Below are 19,588 nucleotides of genomic sequence, written 5' to 3'. Positions count from 1 at the left end.
GTGATGGTAGTGGCATTTCCTGGTGGAAAGAGACGGCAGAGATGTAAATGAGTATCACACTTTGACAAGTTGTGTCAAGTTCTCCAGTTCAGTTGAATTCATTAAACCACATAGTTTTAATGGGATGTTGAATAAATGTGCAATTAATTGTTGCTATTTTGAATCATTCTGTGCTACTACCTTAGTGGGTCGAGCCAACGGGAGCTCCCTGTTCCAGAAGAGGGGTGTTGTTGTTGTTGAATTTGACCAAACTGCGGGAGGCAGTGGAAGACAGGAGAACCTGGCGTGCTCTTGTCCAGGGGGTCACAAAGAGGCGGACATGACTAAACAACAACAACATTATCAAATTTATATACTGCCCTATACCTGGGAGTCTCAGGGTGGTTCACAGAATAAAATCAAGATATAAAACCATAAAATACCTAATAAAAATTAAAACAACAACCTAATAGCCGCCGCCCCCCAAAAAGGGCATAGGTTGTCAATCAGTTCAGCCAAAGGCCTGGTTAAAAAAGAACGTTTTTGCCTGGCGCCTAAAGCTGTATAATGAAGGCGCCAGTCAAATTTCCCTGGGGAGAGCATTCCACAGTTGGGGAGCCACTGCAGAGAAGGCCCCGTTCTCATGTTGCCGCCCTCCGGACGTCTTGAGGAGGCGGCACCCGAAGGAGGGCCTCAGAAGATGATCTCAGGGTCCGGGGAGGTTCATATGGAAAGAGGCGGTCCTTGTGGTATTGAGGTCCTGATGCGTTTAAGGCTTTATAGTTGAAACCAGCACTGTGAATTGGGCCCAGTAGGTTGGGCTTCATGGGGACACGACTCCTGTTCCAGTTTGGGCTGCTACTTGACCGGGGGGGTGCAGAATAGTACCAGTTGCCAGAGTCGCATCAGAGCCTGGCTGCTGACATCTAGCAGCTGTGGGCAACCAAACACCGAGCTGGTTTGCCTTCCCCAAAACAATGTTTTAAATAATAATAATAATAATAATAATAATAATAATAATAATAATAATAACTTTCTTATTTATACCCTGCCCATCTGGCTGCGTTTCCCCAGCCACTCAGGGCGGCTTTCAACAAAGGATTAAAAATACTGTATTTTCTGGCGTATAAGACTACTTTTTAACCCAGGAAAATCTTCTCAAAAGTCGGGGGTTGTCTAATACGCCGGTTACAGCAGCAGCTCCTGCAGCAACTCCCCACCAAAGGATAAAACGACAGCAAATTAAATCAGAGGACACCAAGCTCTCTAGATGAAGCAGAAATACGCTTGAAAATTGGCCCCAGAAGCCCCCGGCCACTGGGAAGTGGAGCGGATTTCCGAGCCGGACTGGAGACTGGTTTTTTTTGAATTTTTATTTGGTGTGCGTTGTAAGAGGGGTAGTCTTATACGGCGAGTATATCCCAGACTCTATACAGTGGTACCTTGGGTTATATACACTTCAGGATACATACGCTTCAGGTTACAGACTCTGCTAACCCAGAAATAGTGCTTCAGTTTAAGAACTTTGTTTGAGAACAGAAATCGTGCTCCGGCGGCGCGGCAGCAGCAGGAGGCCCCATTAGCTAAAGTGGTGCTTCAGGTTAAGAACAGTTTCAGGTTAAGTACGGACCTCCGGAACAAATTAAGTACTTAACCTGAGGTACCACTGTATTTTAACTGGAAAAGTTGGGGGGTCGTCTTATATACCCAGTCATCTTATACGCCGGAAAATGCGGTACATTAAAACATCAGTTGTTCAAAACTTCCCTAAACAGGGCTGCCTTCAGATGTCTTCTAAACGTCAGGTAGTTGTTTATTTCTGTGGTGTTTTGAGACACACATCCTCCAATTTGTGGGAAAGAATTGTGCCACGCAAGATAGACCCTGAACACCAGAGGAGGGCAACCAAAATGGTCAAAGGCCTGGAAACGATGCCTTATGAGGAACGGCTAAGGGAGCTGGGCATGTTTAGCCTGGAGAAGAGGAGGTTCAGGGGTGATATGATAGCCATGTTCAAATATATAAAAGGATGTCACATAGAGGAGGGAGAAAGGTTGTTTTCTGCTGCTCCAGAGAAGCGGACACAGAGCAATGGATCCAAACTACAAGAAAGAAGATTCCAGCTAAACATTAGGAAGAACTTCCAGACAGTAAGAGCTGTTCAAGAGTGGAATTTGCTGCCAAGGAGTGTGGTGGAGTCTCCTTCTTTGGAGGTCTTTAAGCAGAGGCTTGACAACCATATGTCAGGAGTGCTCTGATGGGGTTTCCTGCTTGGCAGGGGGTTGGACTCGATGGCCCTTGTGGTCTCTTCCAACTCTATGATTCTATGATTCTTTGATTCTATTCTATGGTACCTCTGGAGCTCCCATTGCCACAGCGAGGTCAGGTGAAATCAAAGCGCTCCGCTACCTGAGCTATCGCGATGTGGAGACCAGTGTAGCCGCTGACAGGTGGCATATTTGGTACACGATCCAGGTTCAGTGTTCACAACCTAGAAGCAGAAGCCTTTCCGAGAGTAAGGCGTGGTGAAGTTGCCCCGGTCAGGAGTGAATAAGAGGGGAGCTTGCAACAGACAGAGGCTAAGGAAGAGGAGAAGGGAAAGGAGGCAGGAACCAAACAGGTGAGCAAAGCTGGGTGAGGTCCCCGGGGGGAAGCTGTCGCTCTGGGCCAAAGAGAAGGCAGGCAGAGATCCCAAGAACAAAGTGCCGACAAAGGAGAAGAAGCTGGAGTTTTCAACAGAAGCCATGAACCGGGATGATGGTCCTTGCATTCCCCATCAAACAAAATTTATTTGCATGTAAAACAAACATGTAATTTGAAGTACCATCAAAAAACTAAAAATGCAGACTAGTCCTTCCCCACCTCCTCAGTCACCAGAATTATTATTATTATTATTATTATTATTATTATTATTATTATTATTATTTATTATTATTTATACCCCACCCATCTGGCTGGGCTTCCCCAGCCACTCTGGGCGGCTTCCAACAAAATATTAAAATACAGTAATGCGTCAAACATTAAAAGCTTCCCTAAACAGGACTGCCTTCAGATGTCTTCTAAAAGTCTGGTAGTTGTTGTTCACTTTGACATCTAGTGGGAGGGCGTTCCACAGGGCGGGTGCCACCACCAAGAAGGCCCTCTGCCTGGTTCCCTGTAACTTGCTTCTCGCAGGGAGGGAACTGCCAGAAGGCCTTCGGCGCGGGACCTCAGGACTGAGGCCGTTTAGGGCTTTAAAGGTCAGCACCAACACTTTGAATTGTGCTCGGAAACGTACTGGGAGCCAGTGTAGGTCTTTCAGGACCTGTGTTATATGGTCTCGGCGGCCACTCCCAGTCACCAGTCTAGCTGCCGCATTCTGGATTAATTGCAGTTTCCTGGTCACCTTCAAAGGTAGCCCCATGTAGAGCGCATTGCAGTAGTCCACGCGGGGATAACCAGAGCATGCACCACTCTGGCCAGGCAGTCTGTGGGCAGATAGGGTCTCAGCCTGCGTACCAGATGGAGATGGTAAACAGTATTTACACAATTGTTCACAAATTGAGAGTAAAGGACCTACCATGTACATGAAAAGAACCAATCTTAATCTCAGGTGAAGTACCTACACCTGAGATTAATAGGTTTGATTCTTTCCTATTTTTTGTTTGTACAATACTGAAAGATGTAGGTTACTTTTAGAAGTAAACATGAAAGATTTTAACTCAGAAAAGGATTGTGTGATGATTCTGGTATGTGTACTCCCACGTTTAATTGGTGGAACTATTCTTTGAATGGCTTATCTTCATTCCCTATGAAAAATACCATCACTGCTGGACAAAAAAAAGGAATGTTGTATTAAAAGTAGAACTTTATTAACATCCTGTTTGCATAAGATTAAAAAAAAAAAACCCCACACAATTTTGGAACCTGTTAGCATAGCAGACTTTAGACTTCCATGGAACTAATAGGACTTAATTCAGTTTATGTACAGAGGACTCATAGGCCACAATAAACCTAATCTCTCCCCTCCTTCCCACATATAATTGGGTGTTCAGCACTCAACCTCATCCCTCATATGTGCCAGGGAAAGAGCCATTATGACTGATAAGGGAATCCATTCATGAGCAAATCCTGCACCTGTCATATACTGGATCAAGGCTTTAGGGGCCTTGCATCTTAATCCACAGAAAATTCTGCGCCAAGATGGCCCAGCAGGTAGAGCGTGAGACTTCATCTCAGGGTTGTGGGAAATAGGTCCATGTTGGGGGCTGGACTAGATGGGCTTTGTGGTCCCTTCCAGCTCTACAGTTCTAGGATGCTAAGAGCCCGTCTCCCAGCTGGGAGAGCTTGAAATGGACATGCAGGCGAAACACCCCGTCTACCACTAGATCTCTGCCTCTGAGTGGCTCCTGATGGTGTTTTACACACGCTGGTGTGTATTATCTATATGCTGTACGGGGCCCTGGGGCTGGTCCTCCTGGCCTGCTACTGCCGCTTGAACGGTGAGGTGGGCGTGGGGCTGATGATCCTGCTCTTCTCCATCCCCAAGGGGTCTTGCGGGTCAAATCGGAGCAAACTTAAGGCGCTGCGGTCCTCTGCGAAATTTCCCTGGCTTTTGTGGGTTTGTGTATCGTCCAGTGTGTCCTCATTAGTCTGGTGCAAAGCATGAAAGTTGGAAGTGAGAGCTGTACCATAAAGAAGGCTGATCACTGAAGAATGGATGCTTTTGAATTCTGGTGCTGGAGGAGATTCTTGAGAGTCCCATGGACTGCAAGAAGATCCCACCTCTTCATTCTGAAGGAAATCAGCCCTCAGTGCTCACTGGAAGGACAAATCGGAAAGGACAAATGGGAAAGATGGAGGGCACAAGGAGAAGGGGACGACAGAGGATGAGATGGTGGGACAGTGTTCTCGAAGCTACCAGCATGAGTTTGACCAAACTGCGGCAGGCAGTGGAAGACAGGAGTGCCTGGCGTGCTCTGGTCCAGGGGGTCACGAAGCGTCTCCACCTTCATCGTTCTGCCTGGACAGTGAGGTCCAGCGCTGGGGGCCTTCTGGCGGTTCCCTCCCTGCGAGAAGCAAAGCTACAGGGAACCAGGCAGAGGGCCTTGTCGGTAGTGGCACCCACCCTGTGGAACACCCTCCCACCAAATGTCAAAGAGAAGAACAACAGCTACCAGATTTTTAGAAGACATCTGAAGGCAGTCCTTTTCAGGGAAGCTTTTAATGTTTGATGCATGTCAGGGAACTGCCATCGGAAGGACAGGTGGTGGAAGGGCTCACGGAGGCTAGGAGAGACTTAGCAGCAGAAGAGGGAACCAGCAGGGGGAGAGAAGGAGCTCCGAGGGAAAGTGAGTCGGAGGGATGGCTCAGAGACACTTCCAGCGATAACAGTGAGGAGGTTTCAGGACCTCCTATAGGGACACCCACCCCTCGCCGGAAACTGTCGCGCCGAGAGTCCAGAAGACGCGTTTCCGTTAAGGAGCTTTTATGTTGGAAGAGATTCCGTAAACGCCCACTGTCGGATTCTGCCAGCGATTGAGGGAGCCATGCTTAAGGGGCTCCGTTATAGACAGAGGTTTGCTAACCTGGCCAAACTCTGAGGGACTAAGCTTTTACGCACAAGTAGCTCATCATCCCATCACAATGCATTACTGTATTTTAATATTTTGTTGGAAGCCTTCCAGAGTGGCTGGGGAAGCCCAGCCAAATGGGCGGGATATAAATAATAAATTATTATTACTATATTATTATAAAGCTCTTCATCCCCTTTACTCACTCTAAGGTGTGGAACGAGTAACGCCTTCCTCTAAATTTGCTGAGGCTGTTTTGGGTGCCCTGCCATTTTCCGTTCTGTGGGCATGACCGAGCCAACGTAGACATGGCTGAGACAGGAGTGCAAGCAGGTTCAGAATGTCGGCTTGGGAGAGCACATTTTTGCTTGGAGCTCTGTCCTGCCGTGCGATGCTCAAAATCCTGATGCAAGGCCTTGACGCATCGCTCCTGACAGTTGCAGCTCGCCCGCGACTCACTTCCACAAAGCAGCATGCTCAACGCACAAGTCTGGCAGGCCTTAGATGTTAGCATCACATTCTCCCACATCCTTTCGGAGAGGCGAGCCATTGCCGGGGTTGCCTTGCCAACACAGTGGTACCTCAGGTTAAGTACTTAATTCATTCCAGAGCTCTGTTCTTAACCTGAAACTGTTCTTAAGCTGAAGCACCACTTTAGCTAATGGGGCCTCCTGGTGCCGCTGCACCGCCGGAGCCCGATTTCTGTTCTCATCCTGAAGCAAAGTTCTTAACCTGAAGCACTATTTCTGGGTTAGCGGAGTCTGTAACCAGAAGCATATGTAACCTGAAGCGTATGTAACCCGAGGTACCACTGTATGCATATCCAGCTCAGCGTCAATGGAGAATTTCCTGGTTATGGTACAGCAGCCCAAGGAGGCAAGATCCCAAAGGATATGCTGTACGGACAGCTGGCTTCAGGCTTGCTGGCAGACCAACTTTACAAAGATGTCTGTAAAGAGGACACGGAAGCCCTTGGGGGTGGCTAATGGCTTGGCTTCTCTGCATCCCGGGTGGAGGAAAGGAACCCCAATTTCCTTCTTTTAGGCTGCAACAAAAATTGGGAAAGAGAAGGGGCAGCCTGGCCTAGATTGCATGCTGTTTTGCCTTGCAATCCCTTACGAAAAGTATAATTAAAGGAATAATTAGTTTCCCCCTCTCTTTTAGCTGCTGATTACAAAGCAGAGGAGAAAATGAGATCCTAGGAAGGGTCAGGGTTGTGCCTCCAGCTCTGTCCTCAGGGCTTCAGGTGAGCTCAGGGGTCAGATCTACAACCTGTTTGTTTTTCCGTGAGAGGGAGACAAAGGCGTCACCAGGGAGGAATGCCTCTGAGCATGTGCAGAATACCGTCTCCTTCTCATTGAAGGGTGGAATATTCAGGGCAGGATCAAAGAAAGGAAGAGCTTTTCATGCGTCGCAGAGTTAAACTACGGAACTCCCTGCCACAGGAGGCAGCGATGGCCGCCAACTCGGATGGGTTTAAAAGAATAGTGGATAGTTTTGCGGAGGAGAGGGCTATTGAGGGGTCCTAGCCAGAGGCAACCATGCTTCTGAATAACAGCTGCAAACCACAGGAGAGAGCTGCTCTTGTGTTCGAATCCTGCTGACATTGGGGCATCTGGTTGGCCACTGTGAGAGCAGGGTGCTGGCTTAGATGGGCCATTGGTCTGATCCAGTACACTATCTGGAGAACTCTAGTTTTTCTTTAAAAAACAATAATATTTGGTTTTTCAAATTAAAATTTTACAAAGATATATCAAACATAAATCATAAAAACAAGATTCCAAGGAATCTCCTTTGTGGGTCCTGTTATTAATCATTTCCTTTGGCATCTTTTACATCTCTATTATGTCCAGAATTCACCCTTAAAAACTACAAGTGATACTCCAAGCCTACTAACGATTTTAACTGTTTGCAATGGTCTTTGAGATAAGTTACAAATTTCCCCCATTCCTTATTGGAATTTTGGTCTTCCTGATTTCTGATTCTTCCGATAATAATAATAATAATAATAATAATAATAATAATAATAATAATAATAATTTATTATTTGTACCCCGCCCATCTGGCTGGGTTTCCCCAGCCACTCTGGGCGGCTTCCAACAAAGATTAAAAGGTACCATATTTTTCGCTCTATAAGACGCACCAGACCATAAGATGCACCTAGTTTTTGGAGGAGGAAAACAAGAAAAAATAATATTCTGAATCTCAGAAGCCAGAACAGCAAGAGGGACCTCTGCGCAGCGATCCCTCTTGCTGTTCTGGCTTCTGGAATAGCTGCACAGCCTGCATTCGCTCCATAAGATGCACACACATTTCCCCTTACTTTTTGGGAGGGAAAAAGTGAGTCTTATAGAGCAAAAAAATACGGTATATCAAAATGTCACACATTAAAAACGTAGTCATTTCAGCATAGTCCACCTGCCATTCTCCTCTGGTAGGGACCTTGTCTTCTTCCCATCTCTTTACAGCAGACTATTCTTAGTTTTTTATGAGATCGGGATGCCGGACTAATGGGCCCCCATTGGCCTGCCCGGCACCAAACAACACTTATTATGTTCTTACATCATGTTCTTATTGTGCAACCGACGCCCTCATGTTTGGGACCCTGCGAGGCCTCTAAAATCGGCGGTTTGTCATTTCCAGACTGGTTTGGCAGGTGTGCAGGATGCGATCTGCCTTGGGAAATGGGGTGTCCCTTTTATTGTTGGTGGTGCTGGGGGGTGGAGGAACTGGGAGAGAGGTTTAGGGCTGGCTCCGTCCTTGCCTGAACTGGTTCCCTGGGCATTACAAAATGGAGTTGGCACTCTGCCCGGGGAATCTCTCCTCCTAGACAAAGGGCTCTCTTTGCAGGCGGAATTGGGCTGCCAGATTCCCTCCTGATTAAGGATGGCCTCTTGGGAGAAATCTGGCTGCACCCCGTCTCCCAGATCCCCAATTTTGTCCTTTACTTATTTATCTATGTTAACGGGAAAATCCGAGGGCTCCCTTGGACAAAAAACAAAGACACCAACCAGGATAACTTGGAGCAAAACAGCAGCCTGTAGGCTTGGCCTTTATTGATCTGTTGCAACAGGGTGCTCCCCTCACCCGCAGGAGAGAGGAGGGACCCAGAAAAATGGTGTGCAAGACCTTATAAAGACTTTTGAAATTGCCACCCTGTAGATCAAGACCACCCCCAGATACATCACACCTACATCACAGAAAAGGCGGTCTAAAACAGAAATTTTAATATAGTTTTTTTCTCCTGTTGTTGTTTATCTCCTGTCTGGCAAGTTACTTGCTTGGATTTCCTGGGTAGCCTGGCCATTCTTTTGTAATGATAAATACTTAGTTCCTGGGCCAGGTCACAGGCTCACACCCTATTCAAAACACAGACATACCCTTAAGACAGGATTTGTGAAGGAAAATTCCATTTTGACCTTGCAGAGGAAAGATTTGCTCAGTTTGGGACAGTTTGGGAATAAAAATGGTTCCAGGCTGGCCTTCCTGTGCTGATCTATGTATGTGCTTGGTTGGTACACTTATGAACATTACCATATATCTAAGACCATAATATTCCTATCACATCTATTAAATTTACGTCCTTCATCCAAAGCCCTCAGGGCACTTCGCAGCACGAAATACGGAACAAAAACCACAAAGTACACAATAAAAACAAGAACAGGAACAAATGACAACAAGAACAGGAACAAAACAGTAACCCTGCCTCACCACAAACACATTTAAAAGTTTCTTCCGTGAGGGCAAATTAGATCAGGCATGTAAATTGGTCTAAATATATTTCCTCCACGTGTTTTTGTAAACAACAGGTGCCACCTAATTTATTTCTTTATTGTTTAACATTCCACTTTTTCCTCCCCTCCAAAGAGTTCAAAGTGGCAGGTACGTGGGGATTCGAACCCTGCTCCCTCCCTGGTCCCAGCCCAGTGCCACGACTGGTGCAATTAGGTGGTTAGCTTTAAACTTAAATGTTTGCATGATTGCGTGCTGTTGTTGTTGTTTAGTTGTTTAGTCGTGTCCGCCTCTTTGTGACCCCCTGGACCAGAGCACGCCAGGCACTCCTGTCTTCCACTGCCTCCCGCAGTTTGGTCAAACCCATGCTGGTAGCTTCGAGAACACTGTCCCACCATCTCGTCCTCTGTCGTCCCCTTCTCCTTGTGCCCTCCATCTTTCCCAACATCAGGGTCTTTTCCAGGGAGTCTTCTCTTCTCATGAGGTGGCCAGAGTATTGGAGCCTCAGCTTCAGGATCTGTCCTTCCAGTGAGCACTCAGGGCTGATTTCCTTCAGAATGGAGAGGTTTGATCTTCTTGCAGTCCATGGGACTCTCAAGAGTCTCCTCCAGCACCAGAATTCAAAAGCATCCATTCTTCGGCGATCAGCCTTCTTGATGCTCCAGCTCTCGCTTCCATACATCACTACTGGGAAAATCATAGGTTTAACTGTACGGACCTTTGTTGGCAAGGTGATGTAGTATTTCGCAAAACTGCCTCTGAGCAACGCCTGCCGTGTTCAATGGGACTTGCTGCCTTGCAGGTGTGTTTAGAGTTGCGGAGCTTAAACAGTGTTGAAAAATACAACATTGTAACTTTAAATATAACAATAAAAAGGATGAAATGTTCAAATGTTAACAAAGGTACCTTCTGCATACCTTGGCTAATTTAAATTATACCATGCCCTCTCTGAAGACCCAAACGAGACAACAGATGAGTTAATATTCTGCATTAGGTTATTGTATTTTAATATTCTGTTGGAAGCCGCCCAGAGTAAAAATAATAAATTATTATTATTATTATTATTATTATTATTATTAACCATACTCACGAGTTCAGTGGAGTTTTGTGACTTGTCCATGGATTTGAGTGGGTCTACTCTGTGGTTTAACCCACAGCGGGTGGCGCTGTGGGTTAAACCACAGAGCCTAGGACTTGCTGATAAGAAGGTCGGCGGTTTGAATTCCCGCGACGGGGTGAGCTCCCGTTGCTCGGTCCCAGCTCCTGCCAACCTAGCAGTTCGAAATCACGCCAAAGTGCAAGTAGATAAGTAGGTACCATTCTGGTGGGAAGGTAAACGGTGTTTCCATGCGCTGCTCTGGTTCGCCAGAAGCGGCATAGTCATGCTGGCCACATGACCCGGAAGCTGTACGCCAGCTCCCTCGGCCAATAAAGCGAGATGAGCACCACAACCCCAGAGTCGGCCACGACTGGACCTAATGGTCAGGGGTCCCTTTACCTTTACCTACTATGAGTATGACTTTGGTAGCTATCACCCAATATTTTTTAAAAATGGAGCCTTTTGCTTTTAATTGTTTTTAGAAGAGCATATTGTTTTAATTCATTTTTTTAAATAAAAAATAATAATTCCATTAATCCCCTCCCAGTTTGTCTTCTGGCAACTGGTGGTGTTATTTTTTCTGTTCTACTTCACTACTTCTGATGTTTGCTTGATGGCTTTAAACGCAGCCAGCGCATGAAAACGTGCACGGAGTTGAGAAAAAGATGTGCCATTTGCTTACGGATTAGCTTAAGGATATTGAGTGGTAAGAATCCTTTGCATATTTGTTTTTGCATTGTCCCCTGCTATTGGTTTACGGACAGCCCATAGTTTTATAGAAATTTGGTCCCTGCCCTGAGGATCTTACATTGAGGCAGGAGCGAAAGGAAGAGTTGTCAGTGTGGGAAAAGCCATGGTGATGATAACGGAGGATTTTGCTTCACAATTCTTAGTTCAAGGAATGGGAAGTCATGGAAAGTGGTTGACTTTCCCCAATTACTCAGATAGGAGCATATGACCATAAGAAGATCCTGGGTCCTGGATCAGGCCAGGGACCCATCTGGTCCAGACTCCTGTTCTCACAGACATCAAACTCACTCTTCCAGTTTCCAGCAACTTGAATTCAGACGCATCGCTGCCTCCGGGACGGACCAAATATTTAAAGTTTTTACAAATATTATGCCTGAATGTATCCTTTCAACTTGACAGCTCAGGCAAGATACCTAGCTTTATGAATTTGTAAAAAAATCCATACTTTAACCGACTCTCCTCATTCCAGCGCCATGTTAACCCACGAGACTAGCGCCTCCAGGACTTGATCTCCTTCTTCAGGGCCTGTAAGACAGAGCTATTCCGCCTGGCATTCAGTTTGAATTAGCCTGATTCTCTACAGTCATACCTCGGGTTACAGACGCTTTAGGTTGGGTTTTCTTGAGCTGCGGACTGCCGAAACCCAGAAGTACCAGAATGGGTTACTTCCGGTTTCAGCGGTCGCGCATGCACAAAAGTGTTAAATAGTGCTTTGCGCATGCGCAGCAGGGGCGCCGACTTATAAAAAATATTGGGGGGGCCCATACCAACTTATAAAAAATATGGGGGGGGGCCAAGACCTCCAAACCGCTGCTGCTGGGGGAACGAAAGGGGCGAGCCCCGGGCTGCCCCGACCTTAAGTGAACCTGTGAGGGCCCGCCCTTTGCGGCAGCCGATTGGCTGCCGCCGTGGGCGGTGAATATTAATGAGCTAGGGGGAATCCCCGCTTCTTGCGGGGCTGGTGCCAGCCCCGCGAGATTGTTGATGGGTCGAGAGCCCACAACCCCACCCCCTCTCTAGATCGGGAGTGGCTTTGTTTTAACTCATTACTGAATGTATTTTAAAAGGTAACTATCGTCAAACAAGGAAAATAAAAAATACCAACATAATTTTGTGATTTTACAAAGCATAATATAACTAATAATTTTCTTAAATTATTGGGGGGGCGGAGCCTCGGGCCCCCTCAGGCCCCATGGAGTCGGCGCCTATGATGCGCAGAATCACCGAATCGCAACCTGCACGTGCGCAGACGCGGGTGGCGAACGCTGCAGGTTGTGAACGTGCATCCCATACAGATCACGTTCGCAACCCGAGCGTCCACTGTATTCCCTTTTCCCTTTCCTCTTCTATGAAGAAACCCTTTCTGGAACCCCACATTTAAATTCTTCCTTGGTCTCCTTGCTGGCCCTAGTTGTTGTTGTTTGGTCATTTAGTCGTGTCGCCTCTTTGTGACCCCCTGGACCACAGCACGCCAGGCACTCCTGCCTTCCACTGCCTCCCACAGTTTGGTCAAACTCATGCTGGTAGCTTCGAGAACACTGTCCCACCATCTAGTCCTTTGTCGTCCTCCTTGTGCCCTCCATCTTTCCCAACATCAGGGTCTTTTCCAGGGAGTCTTCTCTTCTCCTGAGGTGGCCAAAGTCTTGGAGCCTCAGCTTCAGGATCTGTCCTTCCAGTGAGCACTCAGGGCTGATTTCCTTCAGAATGGAGAGGTTTGATCTTCTTGCAGTCCATGGGACTCTCAAGAGTCTCCTCCAGCACCATAATTCAAAAGCATCCATTCTCTGGCGATCAGCCTTCTTTATGGTCCAGCTCTCACTTCCATACATCACTACTGGGAAAACCAGAGCTTTAACTATACAAACCTTTGTTGGCAAGGCTGGCCCTAGTAGGACCTCCCAAAAATGACCCCTTAATTTTTGAATTTTATTGATATTGATGCTGCATTTTATTTTGTCTTTTATGCTGTTTTATGCTCTTTTATGCCCTGATGTTGGGAAAGATGGAGGGCACAAGGAGAAGGGGATGACAGAGGACAAGAAGGTTAGACAGTGTTCTCGAAGCTACAAACATGAGTCTGACCAAACTGCGGGAGGCAGTGGAAGACGGGAGTGCCTGGCCTGCTCTGGTCCAGGGGGTCACGAAGAGTCGGACACACCTAAACGACTAAACAACAACAACATGCTCTTTTTAAGCTGCATTTGAATCAATGTTTTATATTTGCTGTTAGCCGCCCTGAGCACGGTTTTTAAACCGGGAAGGGCGAGGTATAAATAAAATTTTAATATTTATTATTATAAAGAAAGGTGAATTTGGGCTCCACCTCCCTCCGTGAACCAAAAAGCAAGAAGTCACGCAGGGCATCCCACCATAATTCCCCAAGTGTGAGAGCATATATATGCCCCCCCCCCCACCCAGGGAGTGACCAGGGGGGCAACACTGGACATCCGCAGAGGCAGTTGAGCAAGGCTGGTGTTCTGAAAGCCCATCTCCAGTCACCCCAAATTCACCATCAGATCACATAGCATGTCTGTGGCTACAGCCTGCACCAAAAAACCCACGCACCCACTGTTGTGTGGGGCCGCAATGGCGCAAAAACAAAGCACTGATCCTCATGGATCCTCAGGATTTTTGCATTGGGCGACCCCAAACTCACTGTCAGATCACATCTGTGGCCACAGCATGAACCACAAAAACCATGCACCCACTGTTTCGTTCAGAATATTTTTTTTTCTTGTTTTCCACCTCTAAAAACTAGGTGTGTCTTATGGAGCGAAAAATACGGTATAAGTGGGTGACTGGCAAGGCTGGCTTCTCAGTTTGCTGCAAAACATCCCTGGGAAAAGAGGGGCAGAGAGTGTTGGTGGGACAGGGGGTGGTGTGGGGGGTGGGAGGTGGGAAAGCTGGGATGCTCTGCTAGCAGGTGGCCCGTATCCACAGACACCAACCATGGAGCTCCTCCATCTTCCTAGGTCCCTGCGACGCTTGGGGTGCTGGTGGCTGAGAGGATCGGGACCCCGATTGCCAGCTGGCATTATGGCGAGCGAAGACATCACCAGTGCCCAGGACCTCTTGGACCTCAGCTTCAAGTGTGAGTGATGGGAGCTCACTAGCAGATTTCCAGGTTGCCTTGGGGAAGAAATTACCCTAGAACAGATTCTTCACCTGTTGTCCTGTGAGCAGGGAATTGCCGCTCTGTGGGAGGAATGGGGGGGTGTCTCCCTCCTAACAACCTTCAGCGCCCTTAAGAAACTATAACTCCAGGATTCTTTGAGGGAAGCCAAGTGGTGTCATACAGCAACAATTCCCAGAGTAGTAAACTGTCAATCCCACTTCCCTAGGAACTCTGGGAACAGCAGCGTGGCGGGAATATGGGCTCCCCTCAACAAACTACAACTCCCAGGATTTGGGTGGGGTGGGGAGAAGCCGTGACCGTTTAAAGTGCTACCAGAGTACTTTAAATTTATGGCATGAGTGTGGTTCTAGAAGGGACCAAGGGTCTGGCTCAGTACAGTGGTACCTCGGGTTAAGTACTTAATTCGTTCCGGAGGTCCGTACTTAACCTGAAAGTGTTCTTAACCTGAAGCACCACTTTAGCTAATGCGGCCTCCTGCTCCCGCCGCGCTGCTGGAGCACGATTTCTGTTCTCATCCTGAAGCAAAGTTCTTAACCCGAGGTAATATTTCTGGGTTAGCGGAGTCTGTAACCTGAAGCGTCTGTAACCCGAGGTACCACTGTACATTCCTAACCCGCTGTTGGCGAAAACGATTAGGATAAAATTTTGGTAAATTACGCTGAGGGAAAACAAATAAGGACGGAAGCAGCTGGGTCTGCCTTTTGTCTCCTGCATTTTTGGTGTTCCTGGTTTGGCTGCTATGCTTTGGAACATGAAGAGAGCAGGGATTGGCTGTTTTCTCTGACCGAAGTGCGAGGGTGGGGGTGAGGGGGGTATCGTCCTGAGCCTTTGAAAAGCGTCTCAGGCTCCCAAGCGTGTTACGTGAGCGGTTGCAAACTGGGCCTTTCCGTGGGGCGATTATGCAATCTGCCTTTGGGGCTACGGCGGGCTTTGCTGAGCCCGCCCCAGGAATGTCAAAAGAGGCTGCAGGCCAAAGACTTTGCGTTGCTCATCTCCGCTTTGAAATGCCCAACTAACTTCAAAGGGAGAAAAAGACCGGATCGTAATAATAATAATCGTAATAAACACTCTCCAATGCCTATGTTGCTTTGCAAAGTAGCAGAGGAGAGCGTCCTGTCCCCCCCCCCCCAAGGGACTTTTGCAACCTAAGATTTGAAACGGGAGGCAGGCGGTAAACAAGCAGATTCCTTAATCTGTCCTGGTTGCCCAAATCAAGACACAAACACTAGATCTCCACTCAAGCAAACAGGAATGGCAGAGAGGGAGACAGGAACAGAAGACATGGCTGTTCTGCTCCAATTAGCTCAGTATGGGCAGTTCTTTTGTCAACAGGGACAAATGTCAGGTTCTGCTTAGGCAGGAAGAACCAGGCGCACAAAGTTAGGATGGGGACACATGACCCGAAAGCAATACATGTGAAAAGGATCTAGGGGTCTTAGTGGACCACAAGCTAAACATCTGAAGGAGCGCCTCCACCCCCATCGTTCTGCCCGGACACTGAGGTCCAGCTCCGAGGGCCTTCTGGCGGTTCCCTCGCTGCAAGAAGCCAAGTTACAGGGAACCAGGCAGAGGGCCTTCTCGGTGGTGGTGCCCGCCCTGTGGAACACCCTCCCACCAGATGTCAAAGAGAACAACAACTTACCAGACTTTTAGAAGACATCTGAAGGCAGCCCTGGTTAGGGAAGCTTTTAATTTTATTTTTGTTTTAATTTTTAAAATACAACTTTATTAAATAAATAATAATAACAACAATAATAGAAGACATCTGAAGGCAGCCCTGTTTAGGGAAGCTTTTAATTTTATTTTAATTTTTAAAATACAACTTTATTAAATTAATAATAATAATAATAATAATAATAATAATAATAATAATAGAAGTCATCTGAAGGCAGCCCTGTTTAGGGAAGCTTTTAATGTTTGATGCATTACTGTTTTTCAATATTTTGTTGGAAGCTGCCCAGAGTGGCTGGGGAAGCCCAGCCAGATGGGCGGGGTATAAATAATAAATTATTATTATTAGTCAACAGTGTGATGCAGCAGCAAGAAAAGCTAACACTATTCTAGGCTGCAGCAACAGAAATCCATAGTCCAAGGATAGTCCCACTCTATTCTGCCTTGGTCAGGCCACACCTGGAATACTGTGTCCAGTTCTGGGCACAACAATTTAAGAAGAACATCGACAAGCCAGGGAACCCCAAGCAAGCACAAAAAGAGCCCTCTGCCTTGCTTTCTGGGCAAGATCGTCTCGGCACGCTAGGGATGCTTGCAGCCAATCTCACACAAACTCGTACGGCCCCACAGGATCTCACAAGAGCGTCTCAGAGCTGGTACACTGAGCACGCTTTGCCTCCCCAAGCGAGACAGAGAGCTTCAACGCTCTTTCTGTGCCAGCAAACCTGAAGCAGACCCGGCGCAAAAAGAGCTTTTGAGCTCTCTGCCTTGCTCAGATGCAACTTGCGCAGTTTCAGCCCCCTTGCCTGCTACGGCGTATGGTTGGAACCGCACAAGTTAAAAGAGCGTGAGGTTATTATTATTATTTATTAAATTTATATACAACCCTTTTTCACAAGATCTCGGGGAGGTTCGCAGGATAAAAAATATATAAAGCAACAAAACAACACCCCCCCCAAGAAACACATTGAAAAGGCAGTAGAATGTTAGCCTTATAAAACCCAAAAATACAAAATAACATACTTAAAATGTAAAGGGACCCCTGACCATTAGGTCCAGTCGTAAGCGACTCTGGGGTTGCGGCGCTCATCTCGCTTTACTGGCCGAGGGAGCCGGCGTACAGCTTCTGGGTCATGTGGCCTCCATGACTAAGCTGCTTCTGGCAAACCAGAGCAGCGCACGGAAACGCCGTTTACCTTCCAGCCAGAGTGGTACCTATTTATCTACTTGCACTTTGACGTGCTTTCGAACTGCTACTTTGGCAGGAGCAGGGACCGAGCAATGGGAGCTCACCCCGTTGCGGGGATTCGAACCACCGACCTTCTGATCGGCAAGTCCTAGGCTCTGTGGTTTAACCCACAGCGCGAACAATTTAAAAATACAAAAGTGTGTGTGTAAGCCACTTTGCTCAGGCTCTGCCGGGAAAAGTGACTCAGAAATGATTTTAAAACACACACACACACACATTCAGTATTGCATCGCCTGCTGGTGTGTGTTGCTCTATGGGAGCAAACGCCGGCCCTTTTTAATTTTAATTTTCTTCGCTTGGCAACTGGCCCGGCATTTCATATCCGCGAGCAAAGCGGGGCTCTTCCCTGGGACGTCCTGGGCTTGTCTTGACATTCCTGTGGCATTTTCAGCCGAACCCTTTGTAGCCCGCTGAGCTTGCCCAGGAGGCAGGTGGCGTAATGGCCCCACGGCAAACGGGTGAGGAAACCAGGAAGGCTGGGCTCGCAATGCAGGGCCGGTGTGTTTTTGTGAGCGGGCGCCAGGCTTGATCTCACCCCATGGGCCTCCCTTCCCTGGGGAGTGCCCTAGAGGGCTTTCTGAGAAAAATGGGTGGCACCTGCTAGGAATTTTGCAGCCTAGTGGCTGAGGAGTGTTTCTGTGTGTATCTGCTTGGATCTCATGTGCTACAGCGCCGTAAAGTGCCAAGCCCCCTCTGGCAGGTAAAAAAAATATTGGAGAGAAATCTGGTACCCCCAGATCCTTAGCGGAACTATTTATTGGTTTATTACATTGTCGTCCCATCTTCCAGCTCAAAAGTGGTGCACACAGCTCCCTCCCTTCCCGTTTCGTCCTCACACAACAACCCTGCGAGGGAGGTGAGGCTGAGGGAGACAGCAACTGGCCCAAGGGGACACTCAGTGCGCTTCATGCAAACGAGTGGGAATTCGAACCCAGGCCTCTTCCATACCCTAGTTTGGTAATCCAGATCCATTTAAACAGAAATCCTAAATAGGATCCTGGTAGGCTGTGCAGTGGGATGCGGGTGGTGCTGTGGGTTAAACCACAGAGCCTAGGGCTTGCTCATTAGAAGGTCAGCAGTTCGAATCCCCACGATGGGGTGAGCTCCCATTGCTCAGTCCCTGCTCCTGCCAACCTAGCAGTTCGAAAGCACGTCAAAGTGCAAGTAGATAAATAGGTACCACTCTGGCTGAAAGGTAAATGGCGTTTCCGTGCACTGCTCTGGTTCGCCAGAAGCGGCTTAGTCATGCTGGCCACATGACCCGGAAGCTGTACGCCAGCTCCCTCGGCCAATAAAGTGAGAAGAGCGCCGCAACCCCAGAGTCAGTCACGACTGGACCTAATGGTCAGGGGTCCTTTTACCTTTACCTATGCTGTCCAGTATTTTGTTTCGTGTTTTCTGTTTGTTCCACCCACATGTCAGGGCCAAAATTCTTGCGAGAAAGGGGAATACGGTAGATCGTAGAATCATATAATTATATAATAATTTATTATTTATACCCCACCCATCTGGCTGAGTTTCCCCAGCCACTCTGGGCAGCTCCCCATTGAGTGTTAAAAAAAATACAGTATTAAATATTAAAAACTTCTCTAAACAGGGCTGCCTTCAGATGTCTTTTAAAGATAAGATAGCTGCTTATTTCTTTGACATCTGATGGGAGGGTGTTCCACAGGGCGGGTGCTACTACTGAGAAGGCCCTCTGCCCGGTTCCCTGTAACCTCGCTTCTCGCAGTGAGGGAACCGCCAGAAGGCCCTCAGCACTGGATCTCAGGGCTGAAGGATGGCGGTGGAGATGCTCCTTCAGGTATACTGGACCGAAGCCATTTAGGGCTTGAAAGGTCAGCACCAACACTTTGAATTGTGCTCGGAAATGTACTGGGAGCCAATGTAGGTCTTTCAGGACCGGTGTTATGTGGTCCCGGCGGCCGCTCCCAGTCACCAGTCTAGCTGCTGCATTCTGGATTAATTGCCGTTTCCAGGTCACCTTCAAAGGTAGCCCCACGTAGAGTGCATGGCAGTAGTCCAAGCGGGAGATAACTAGAGCATGCACCACTCTGGCGAGACAGTCCACGGGCAGGGAGGGTCTCATCCTGCGTACCAGATGGAGCTGGTAGACAGCCGCCCTGGACACAGAATTGACCTGCGCCTCCATGGACAGCTGTGAGTCCAAAATGACTCACAGGCTGCACACCTGGTCCTTCAGGGGCACAGTTGCCCCATTCAGGACCAGGGAGTCCCACCCACCCACCCGCCTCCTGTCCCCCCAAAACAGTCCTTCTGTCTTGTCAGGATTCAACCTCAATCTGTTAGCCGCCATCCATCCCCCAACCGCCTCCAGACACTCACACAGGACCTTCACCGCCTTCACTGGTTATGATTTGAAAGAGAGGTAGAGCTGGGTGTCATCTGCATAGAATTAT

The 19,588-nt window shown here is 47.8% G+C and overlaps 1 protein-coding gene and 1 long non-coding RNA gene across 4 annotated transcripts in view; both read left to right on the top strand.

Annotated features, from left to right (window-relative positions):
• Positions 1-19,588, top strand: part of LOC309376285 — an 85,699-nt gene that overhangs the window by 36,016 nt on the left and 30,095 nt on the right. The gene's annotated exons all lie outside the window — the stretch shown is intronic.
• The window catches only part of PPP1R13L (protein phosphatase 1 regulatory subunit 13 like), a gene marked incomplete at its 5' end in the record, with an annotated part of 56,710 nt that overhangs the window by 10,486 nt on the left and 26,636 nt on the right, over positions 1-19,588 (top strand). Inside the window, 2 exons of one of the 3 annotated variants that reach the window (XM_081921970.1) lie at positions 6,639-6,777; positions 14,085-14,203. In XM_081921970.1, the coding sequence (XP_081778096.1) occupies positions 14,149-14,203 (55 nt within the window). Of the gene's footprint in view, positions 1-6,638; positions 6,778-14,061; positions 14,204-19,588 lie in introns of those variants that run through there. The other 2 variants (XM_081921971.1, XM_081921969.1) reach the window with 2 other exon arrangements.

Source organism: Podarcis melisellensis (assembly GCF_964234715.1).
Source record: "Podarcis melisellensis genome assembly, chromosome: 8".
In the NCBI taxonomy this organism is placed as follows: Eukaryota; Metazoa; Chordata; class Lepidosauria; order Squamata; family Lacertidae; genus Podarcis; species Podarcis melisellensis.
This window is presented reverse-complemented; position numbering and strand designations above follow the sequence as displayed.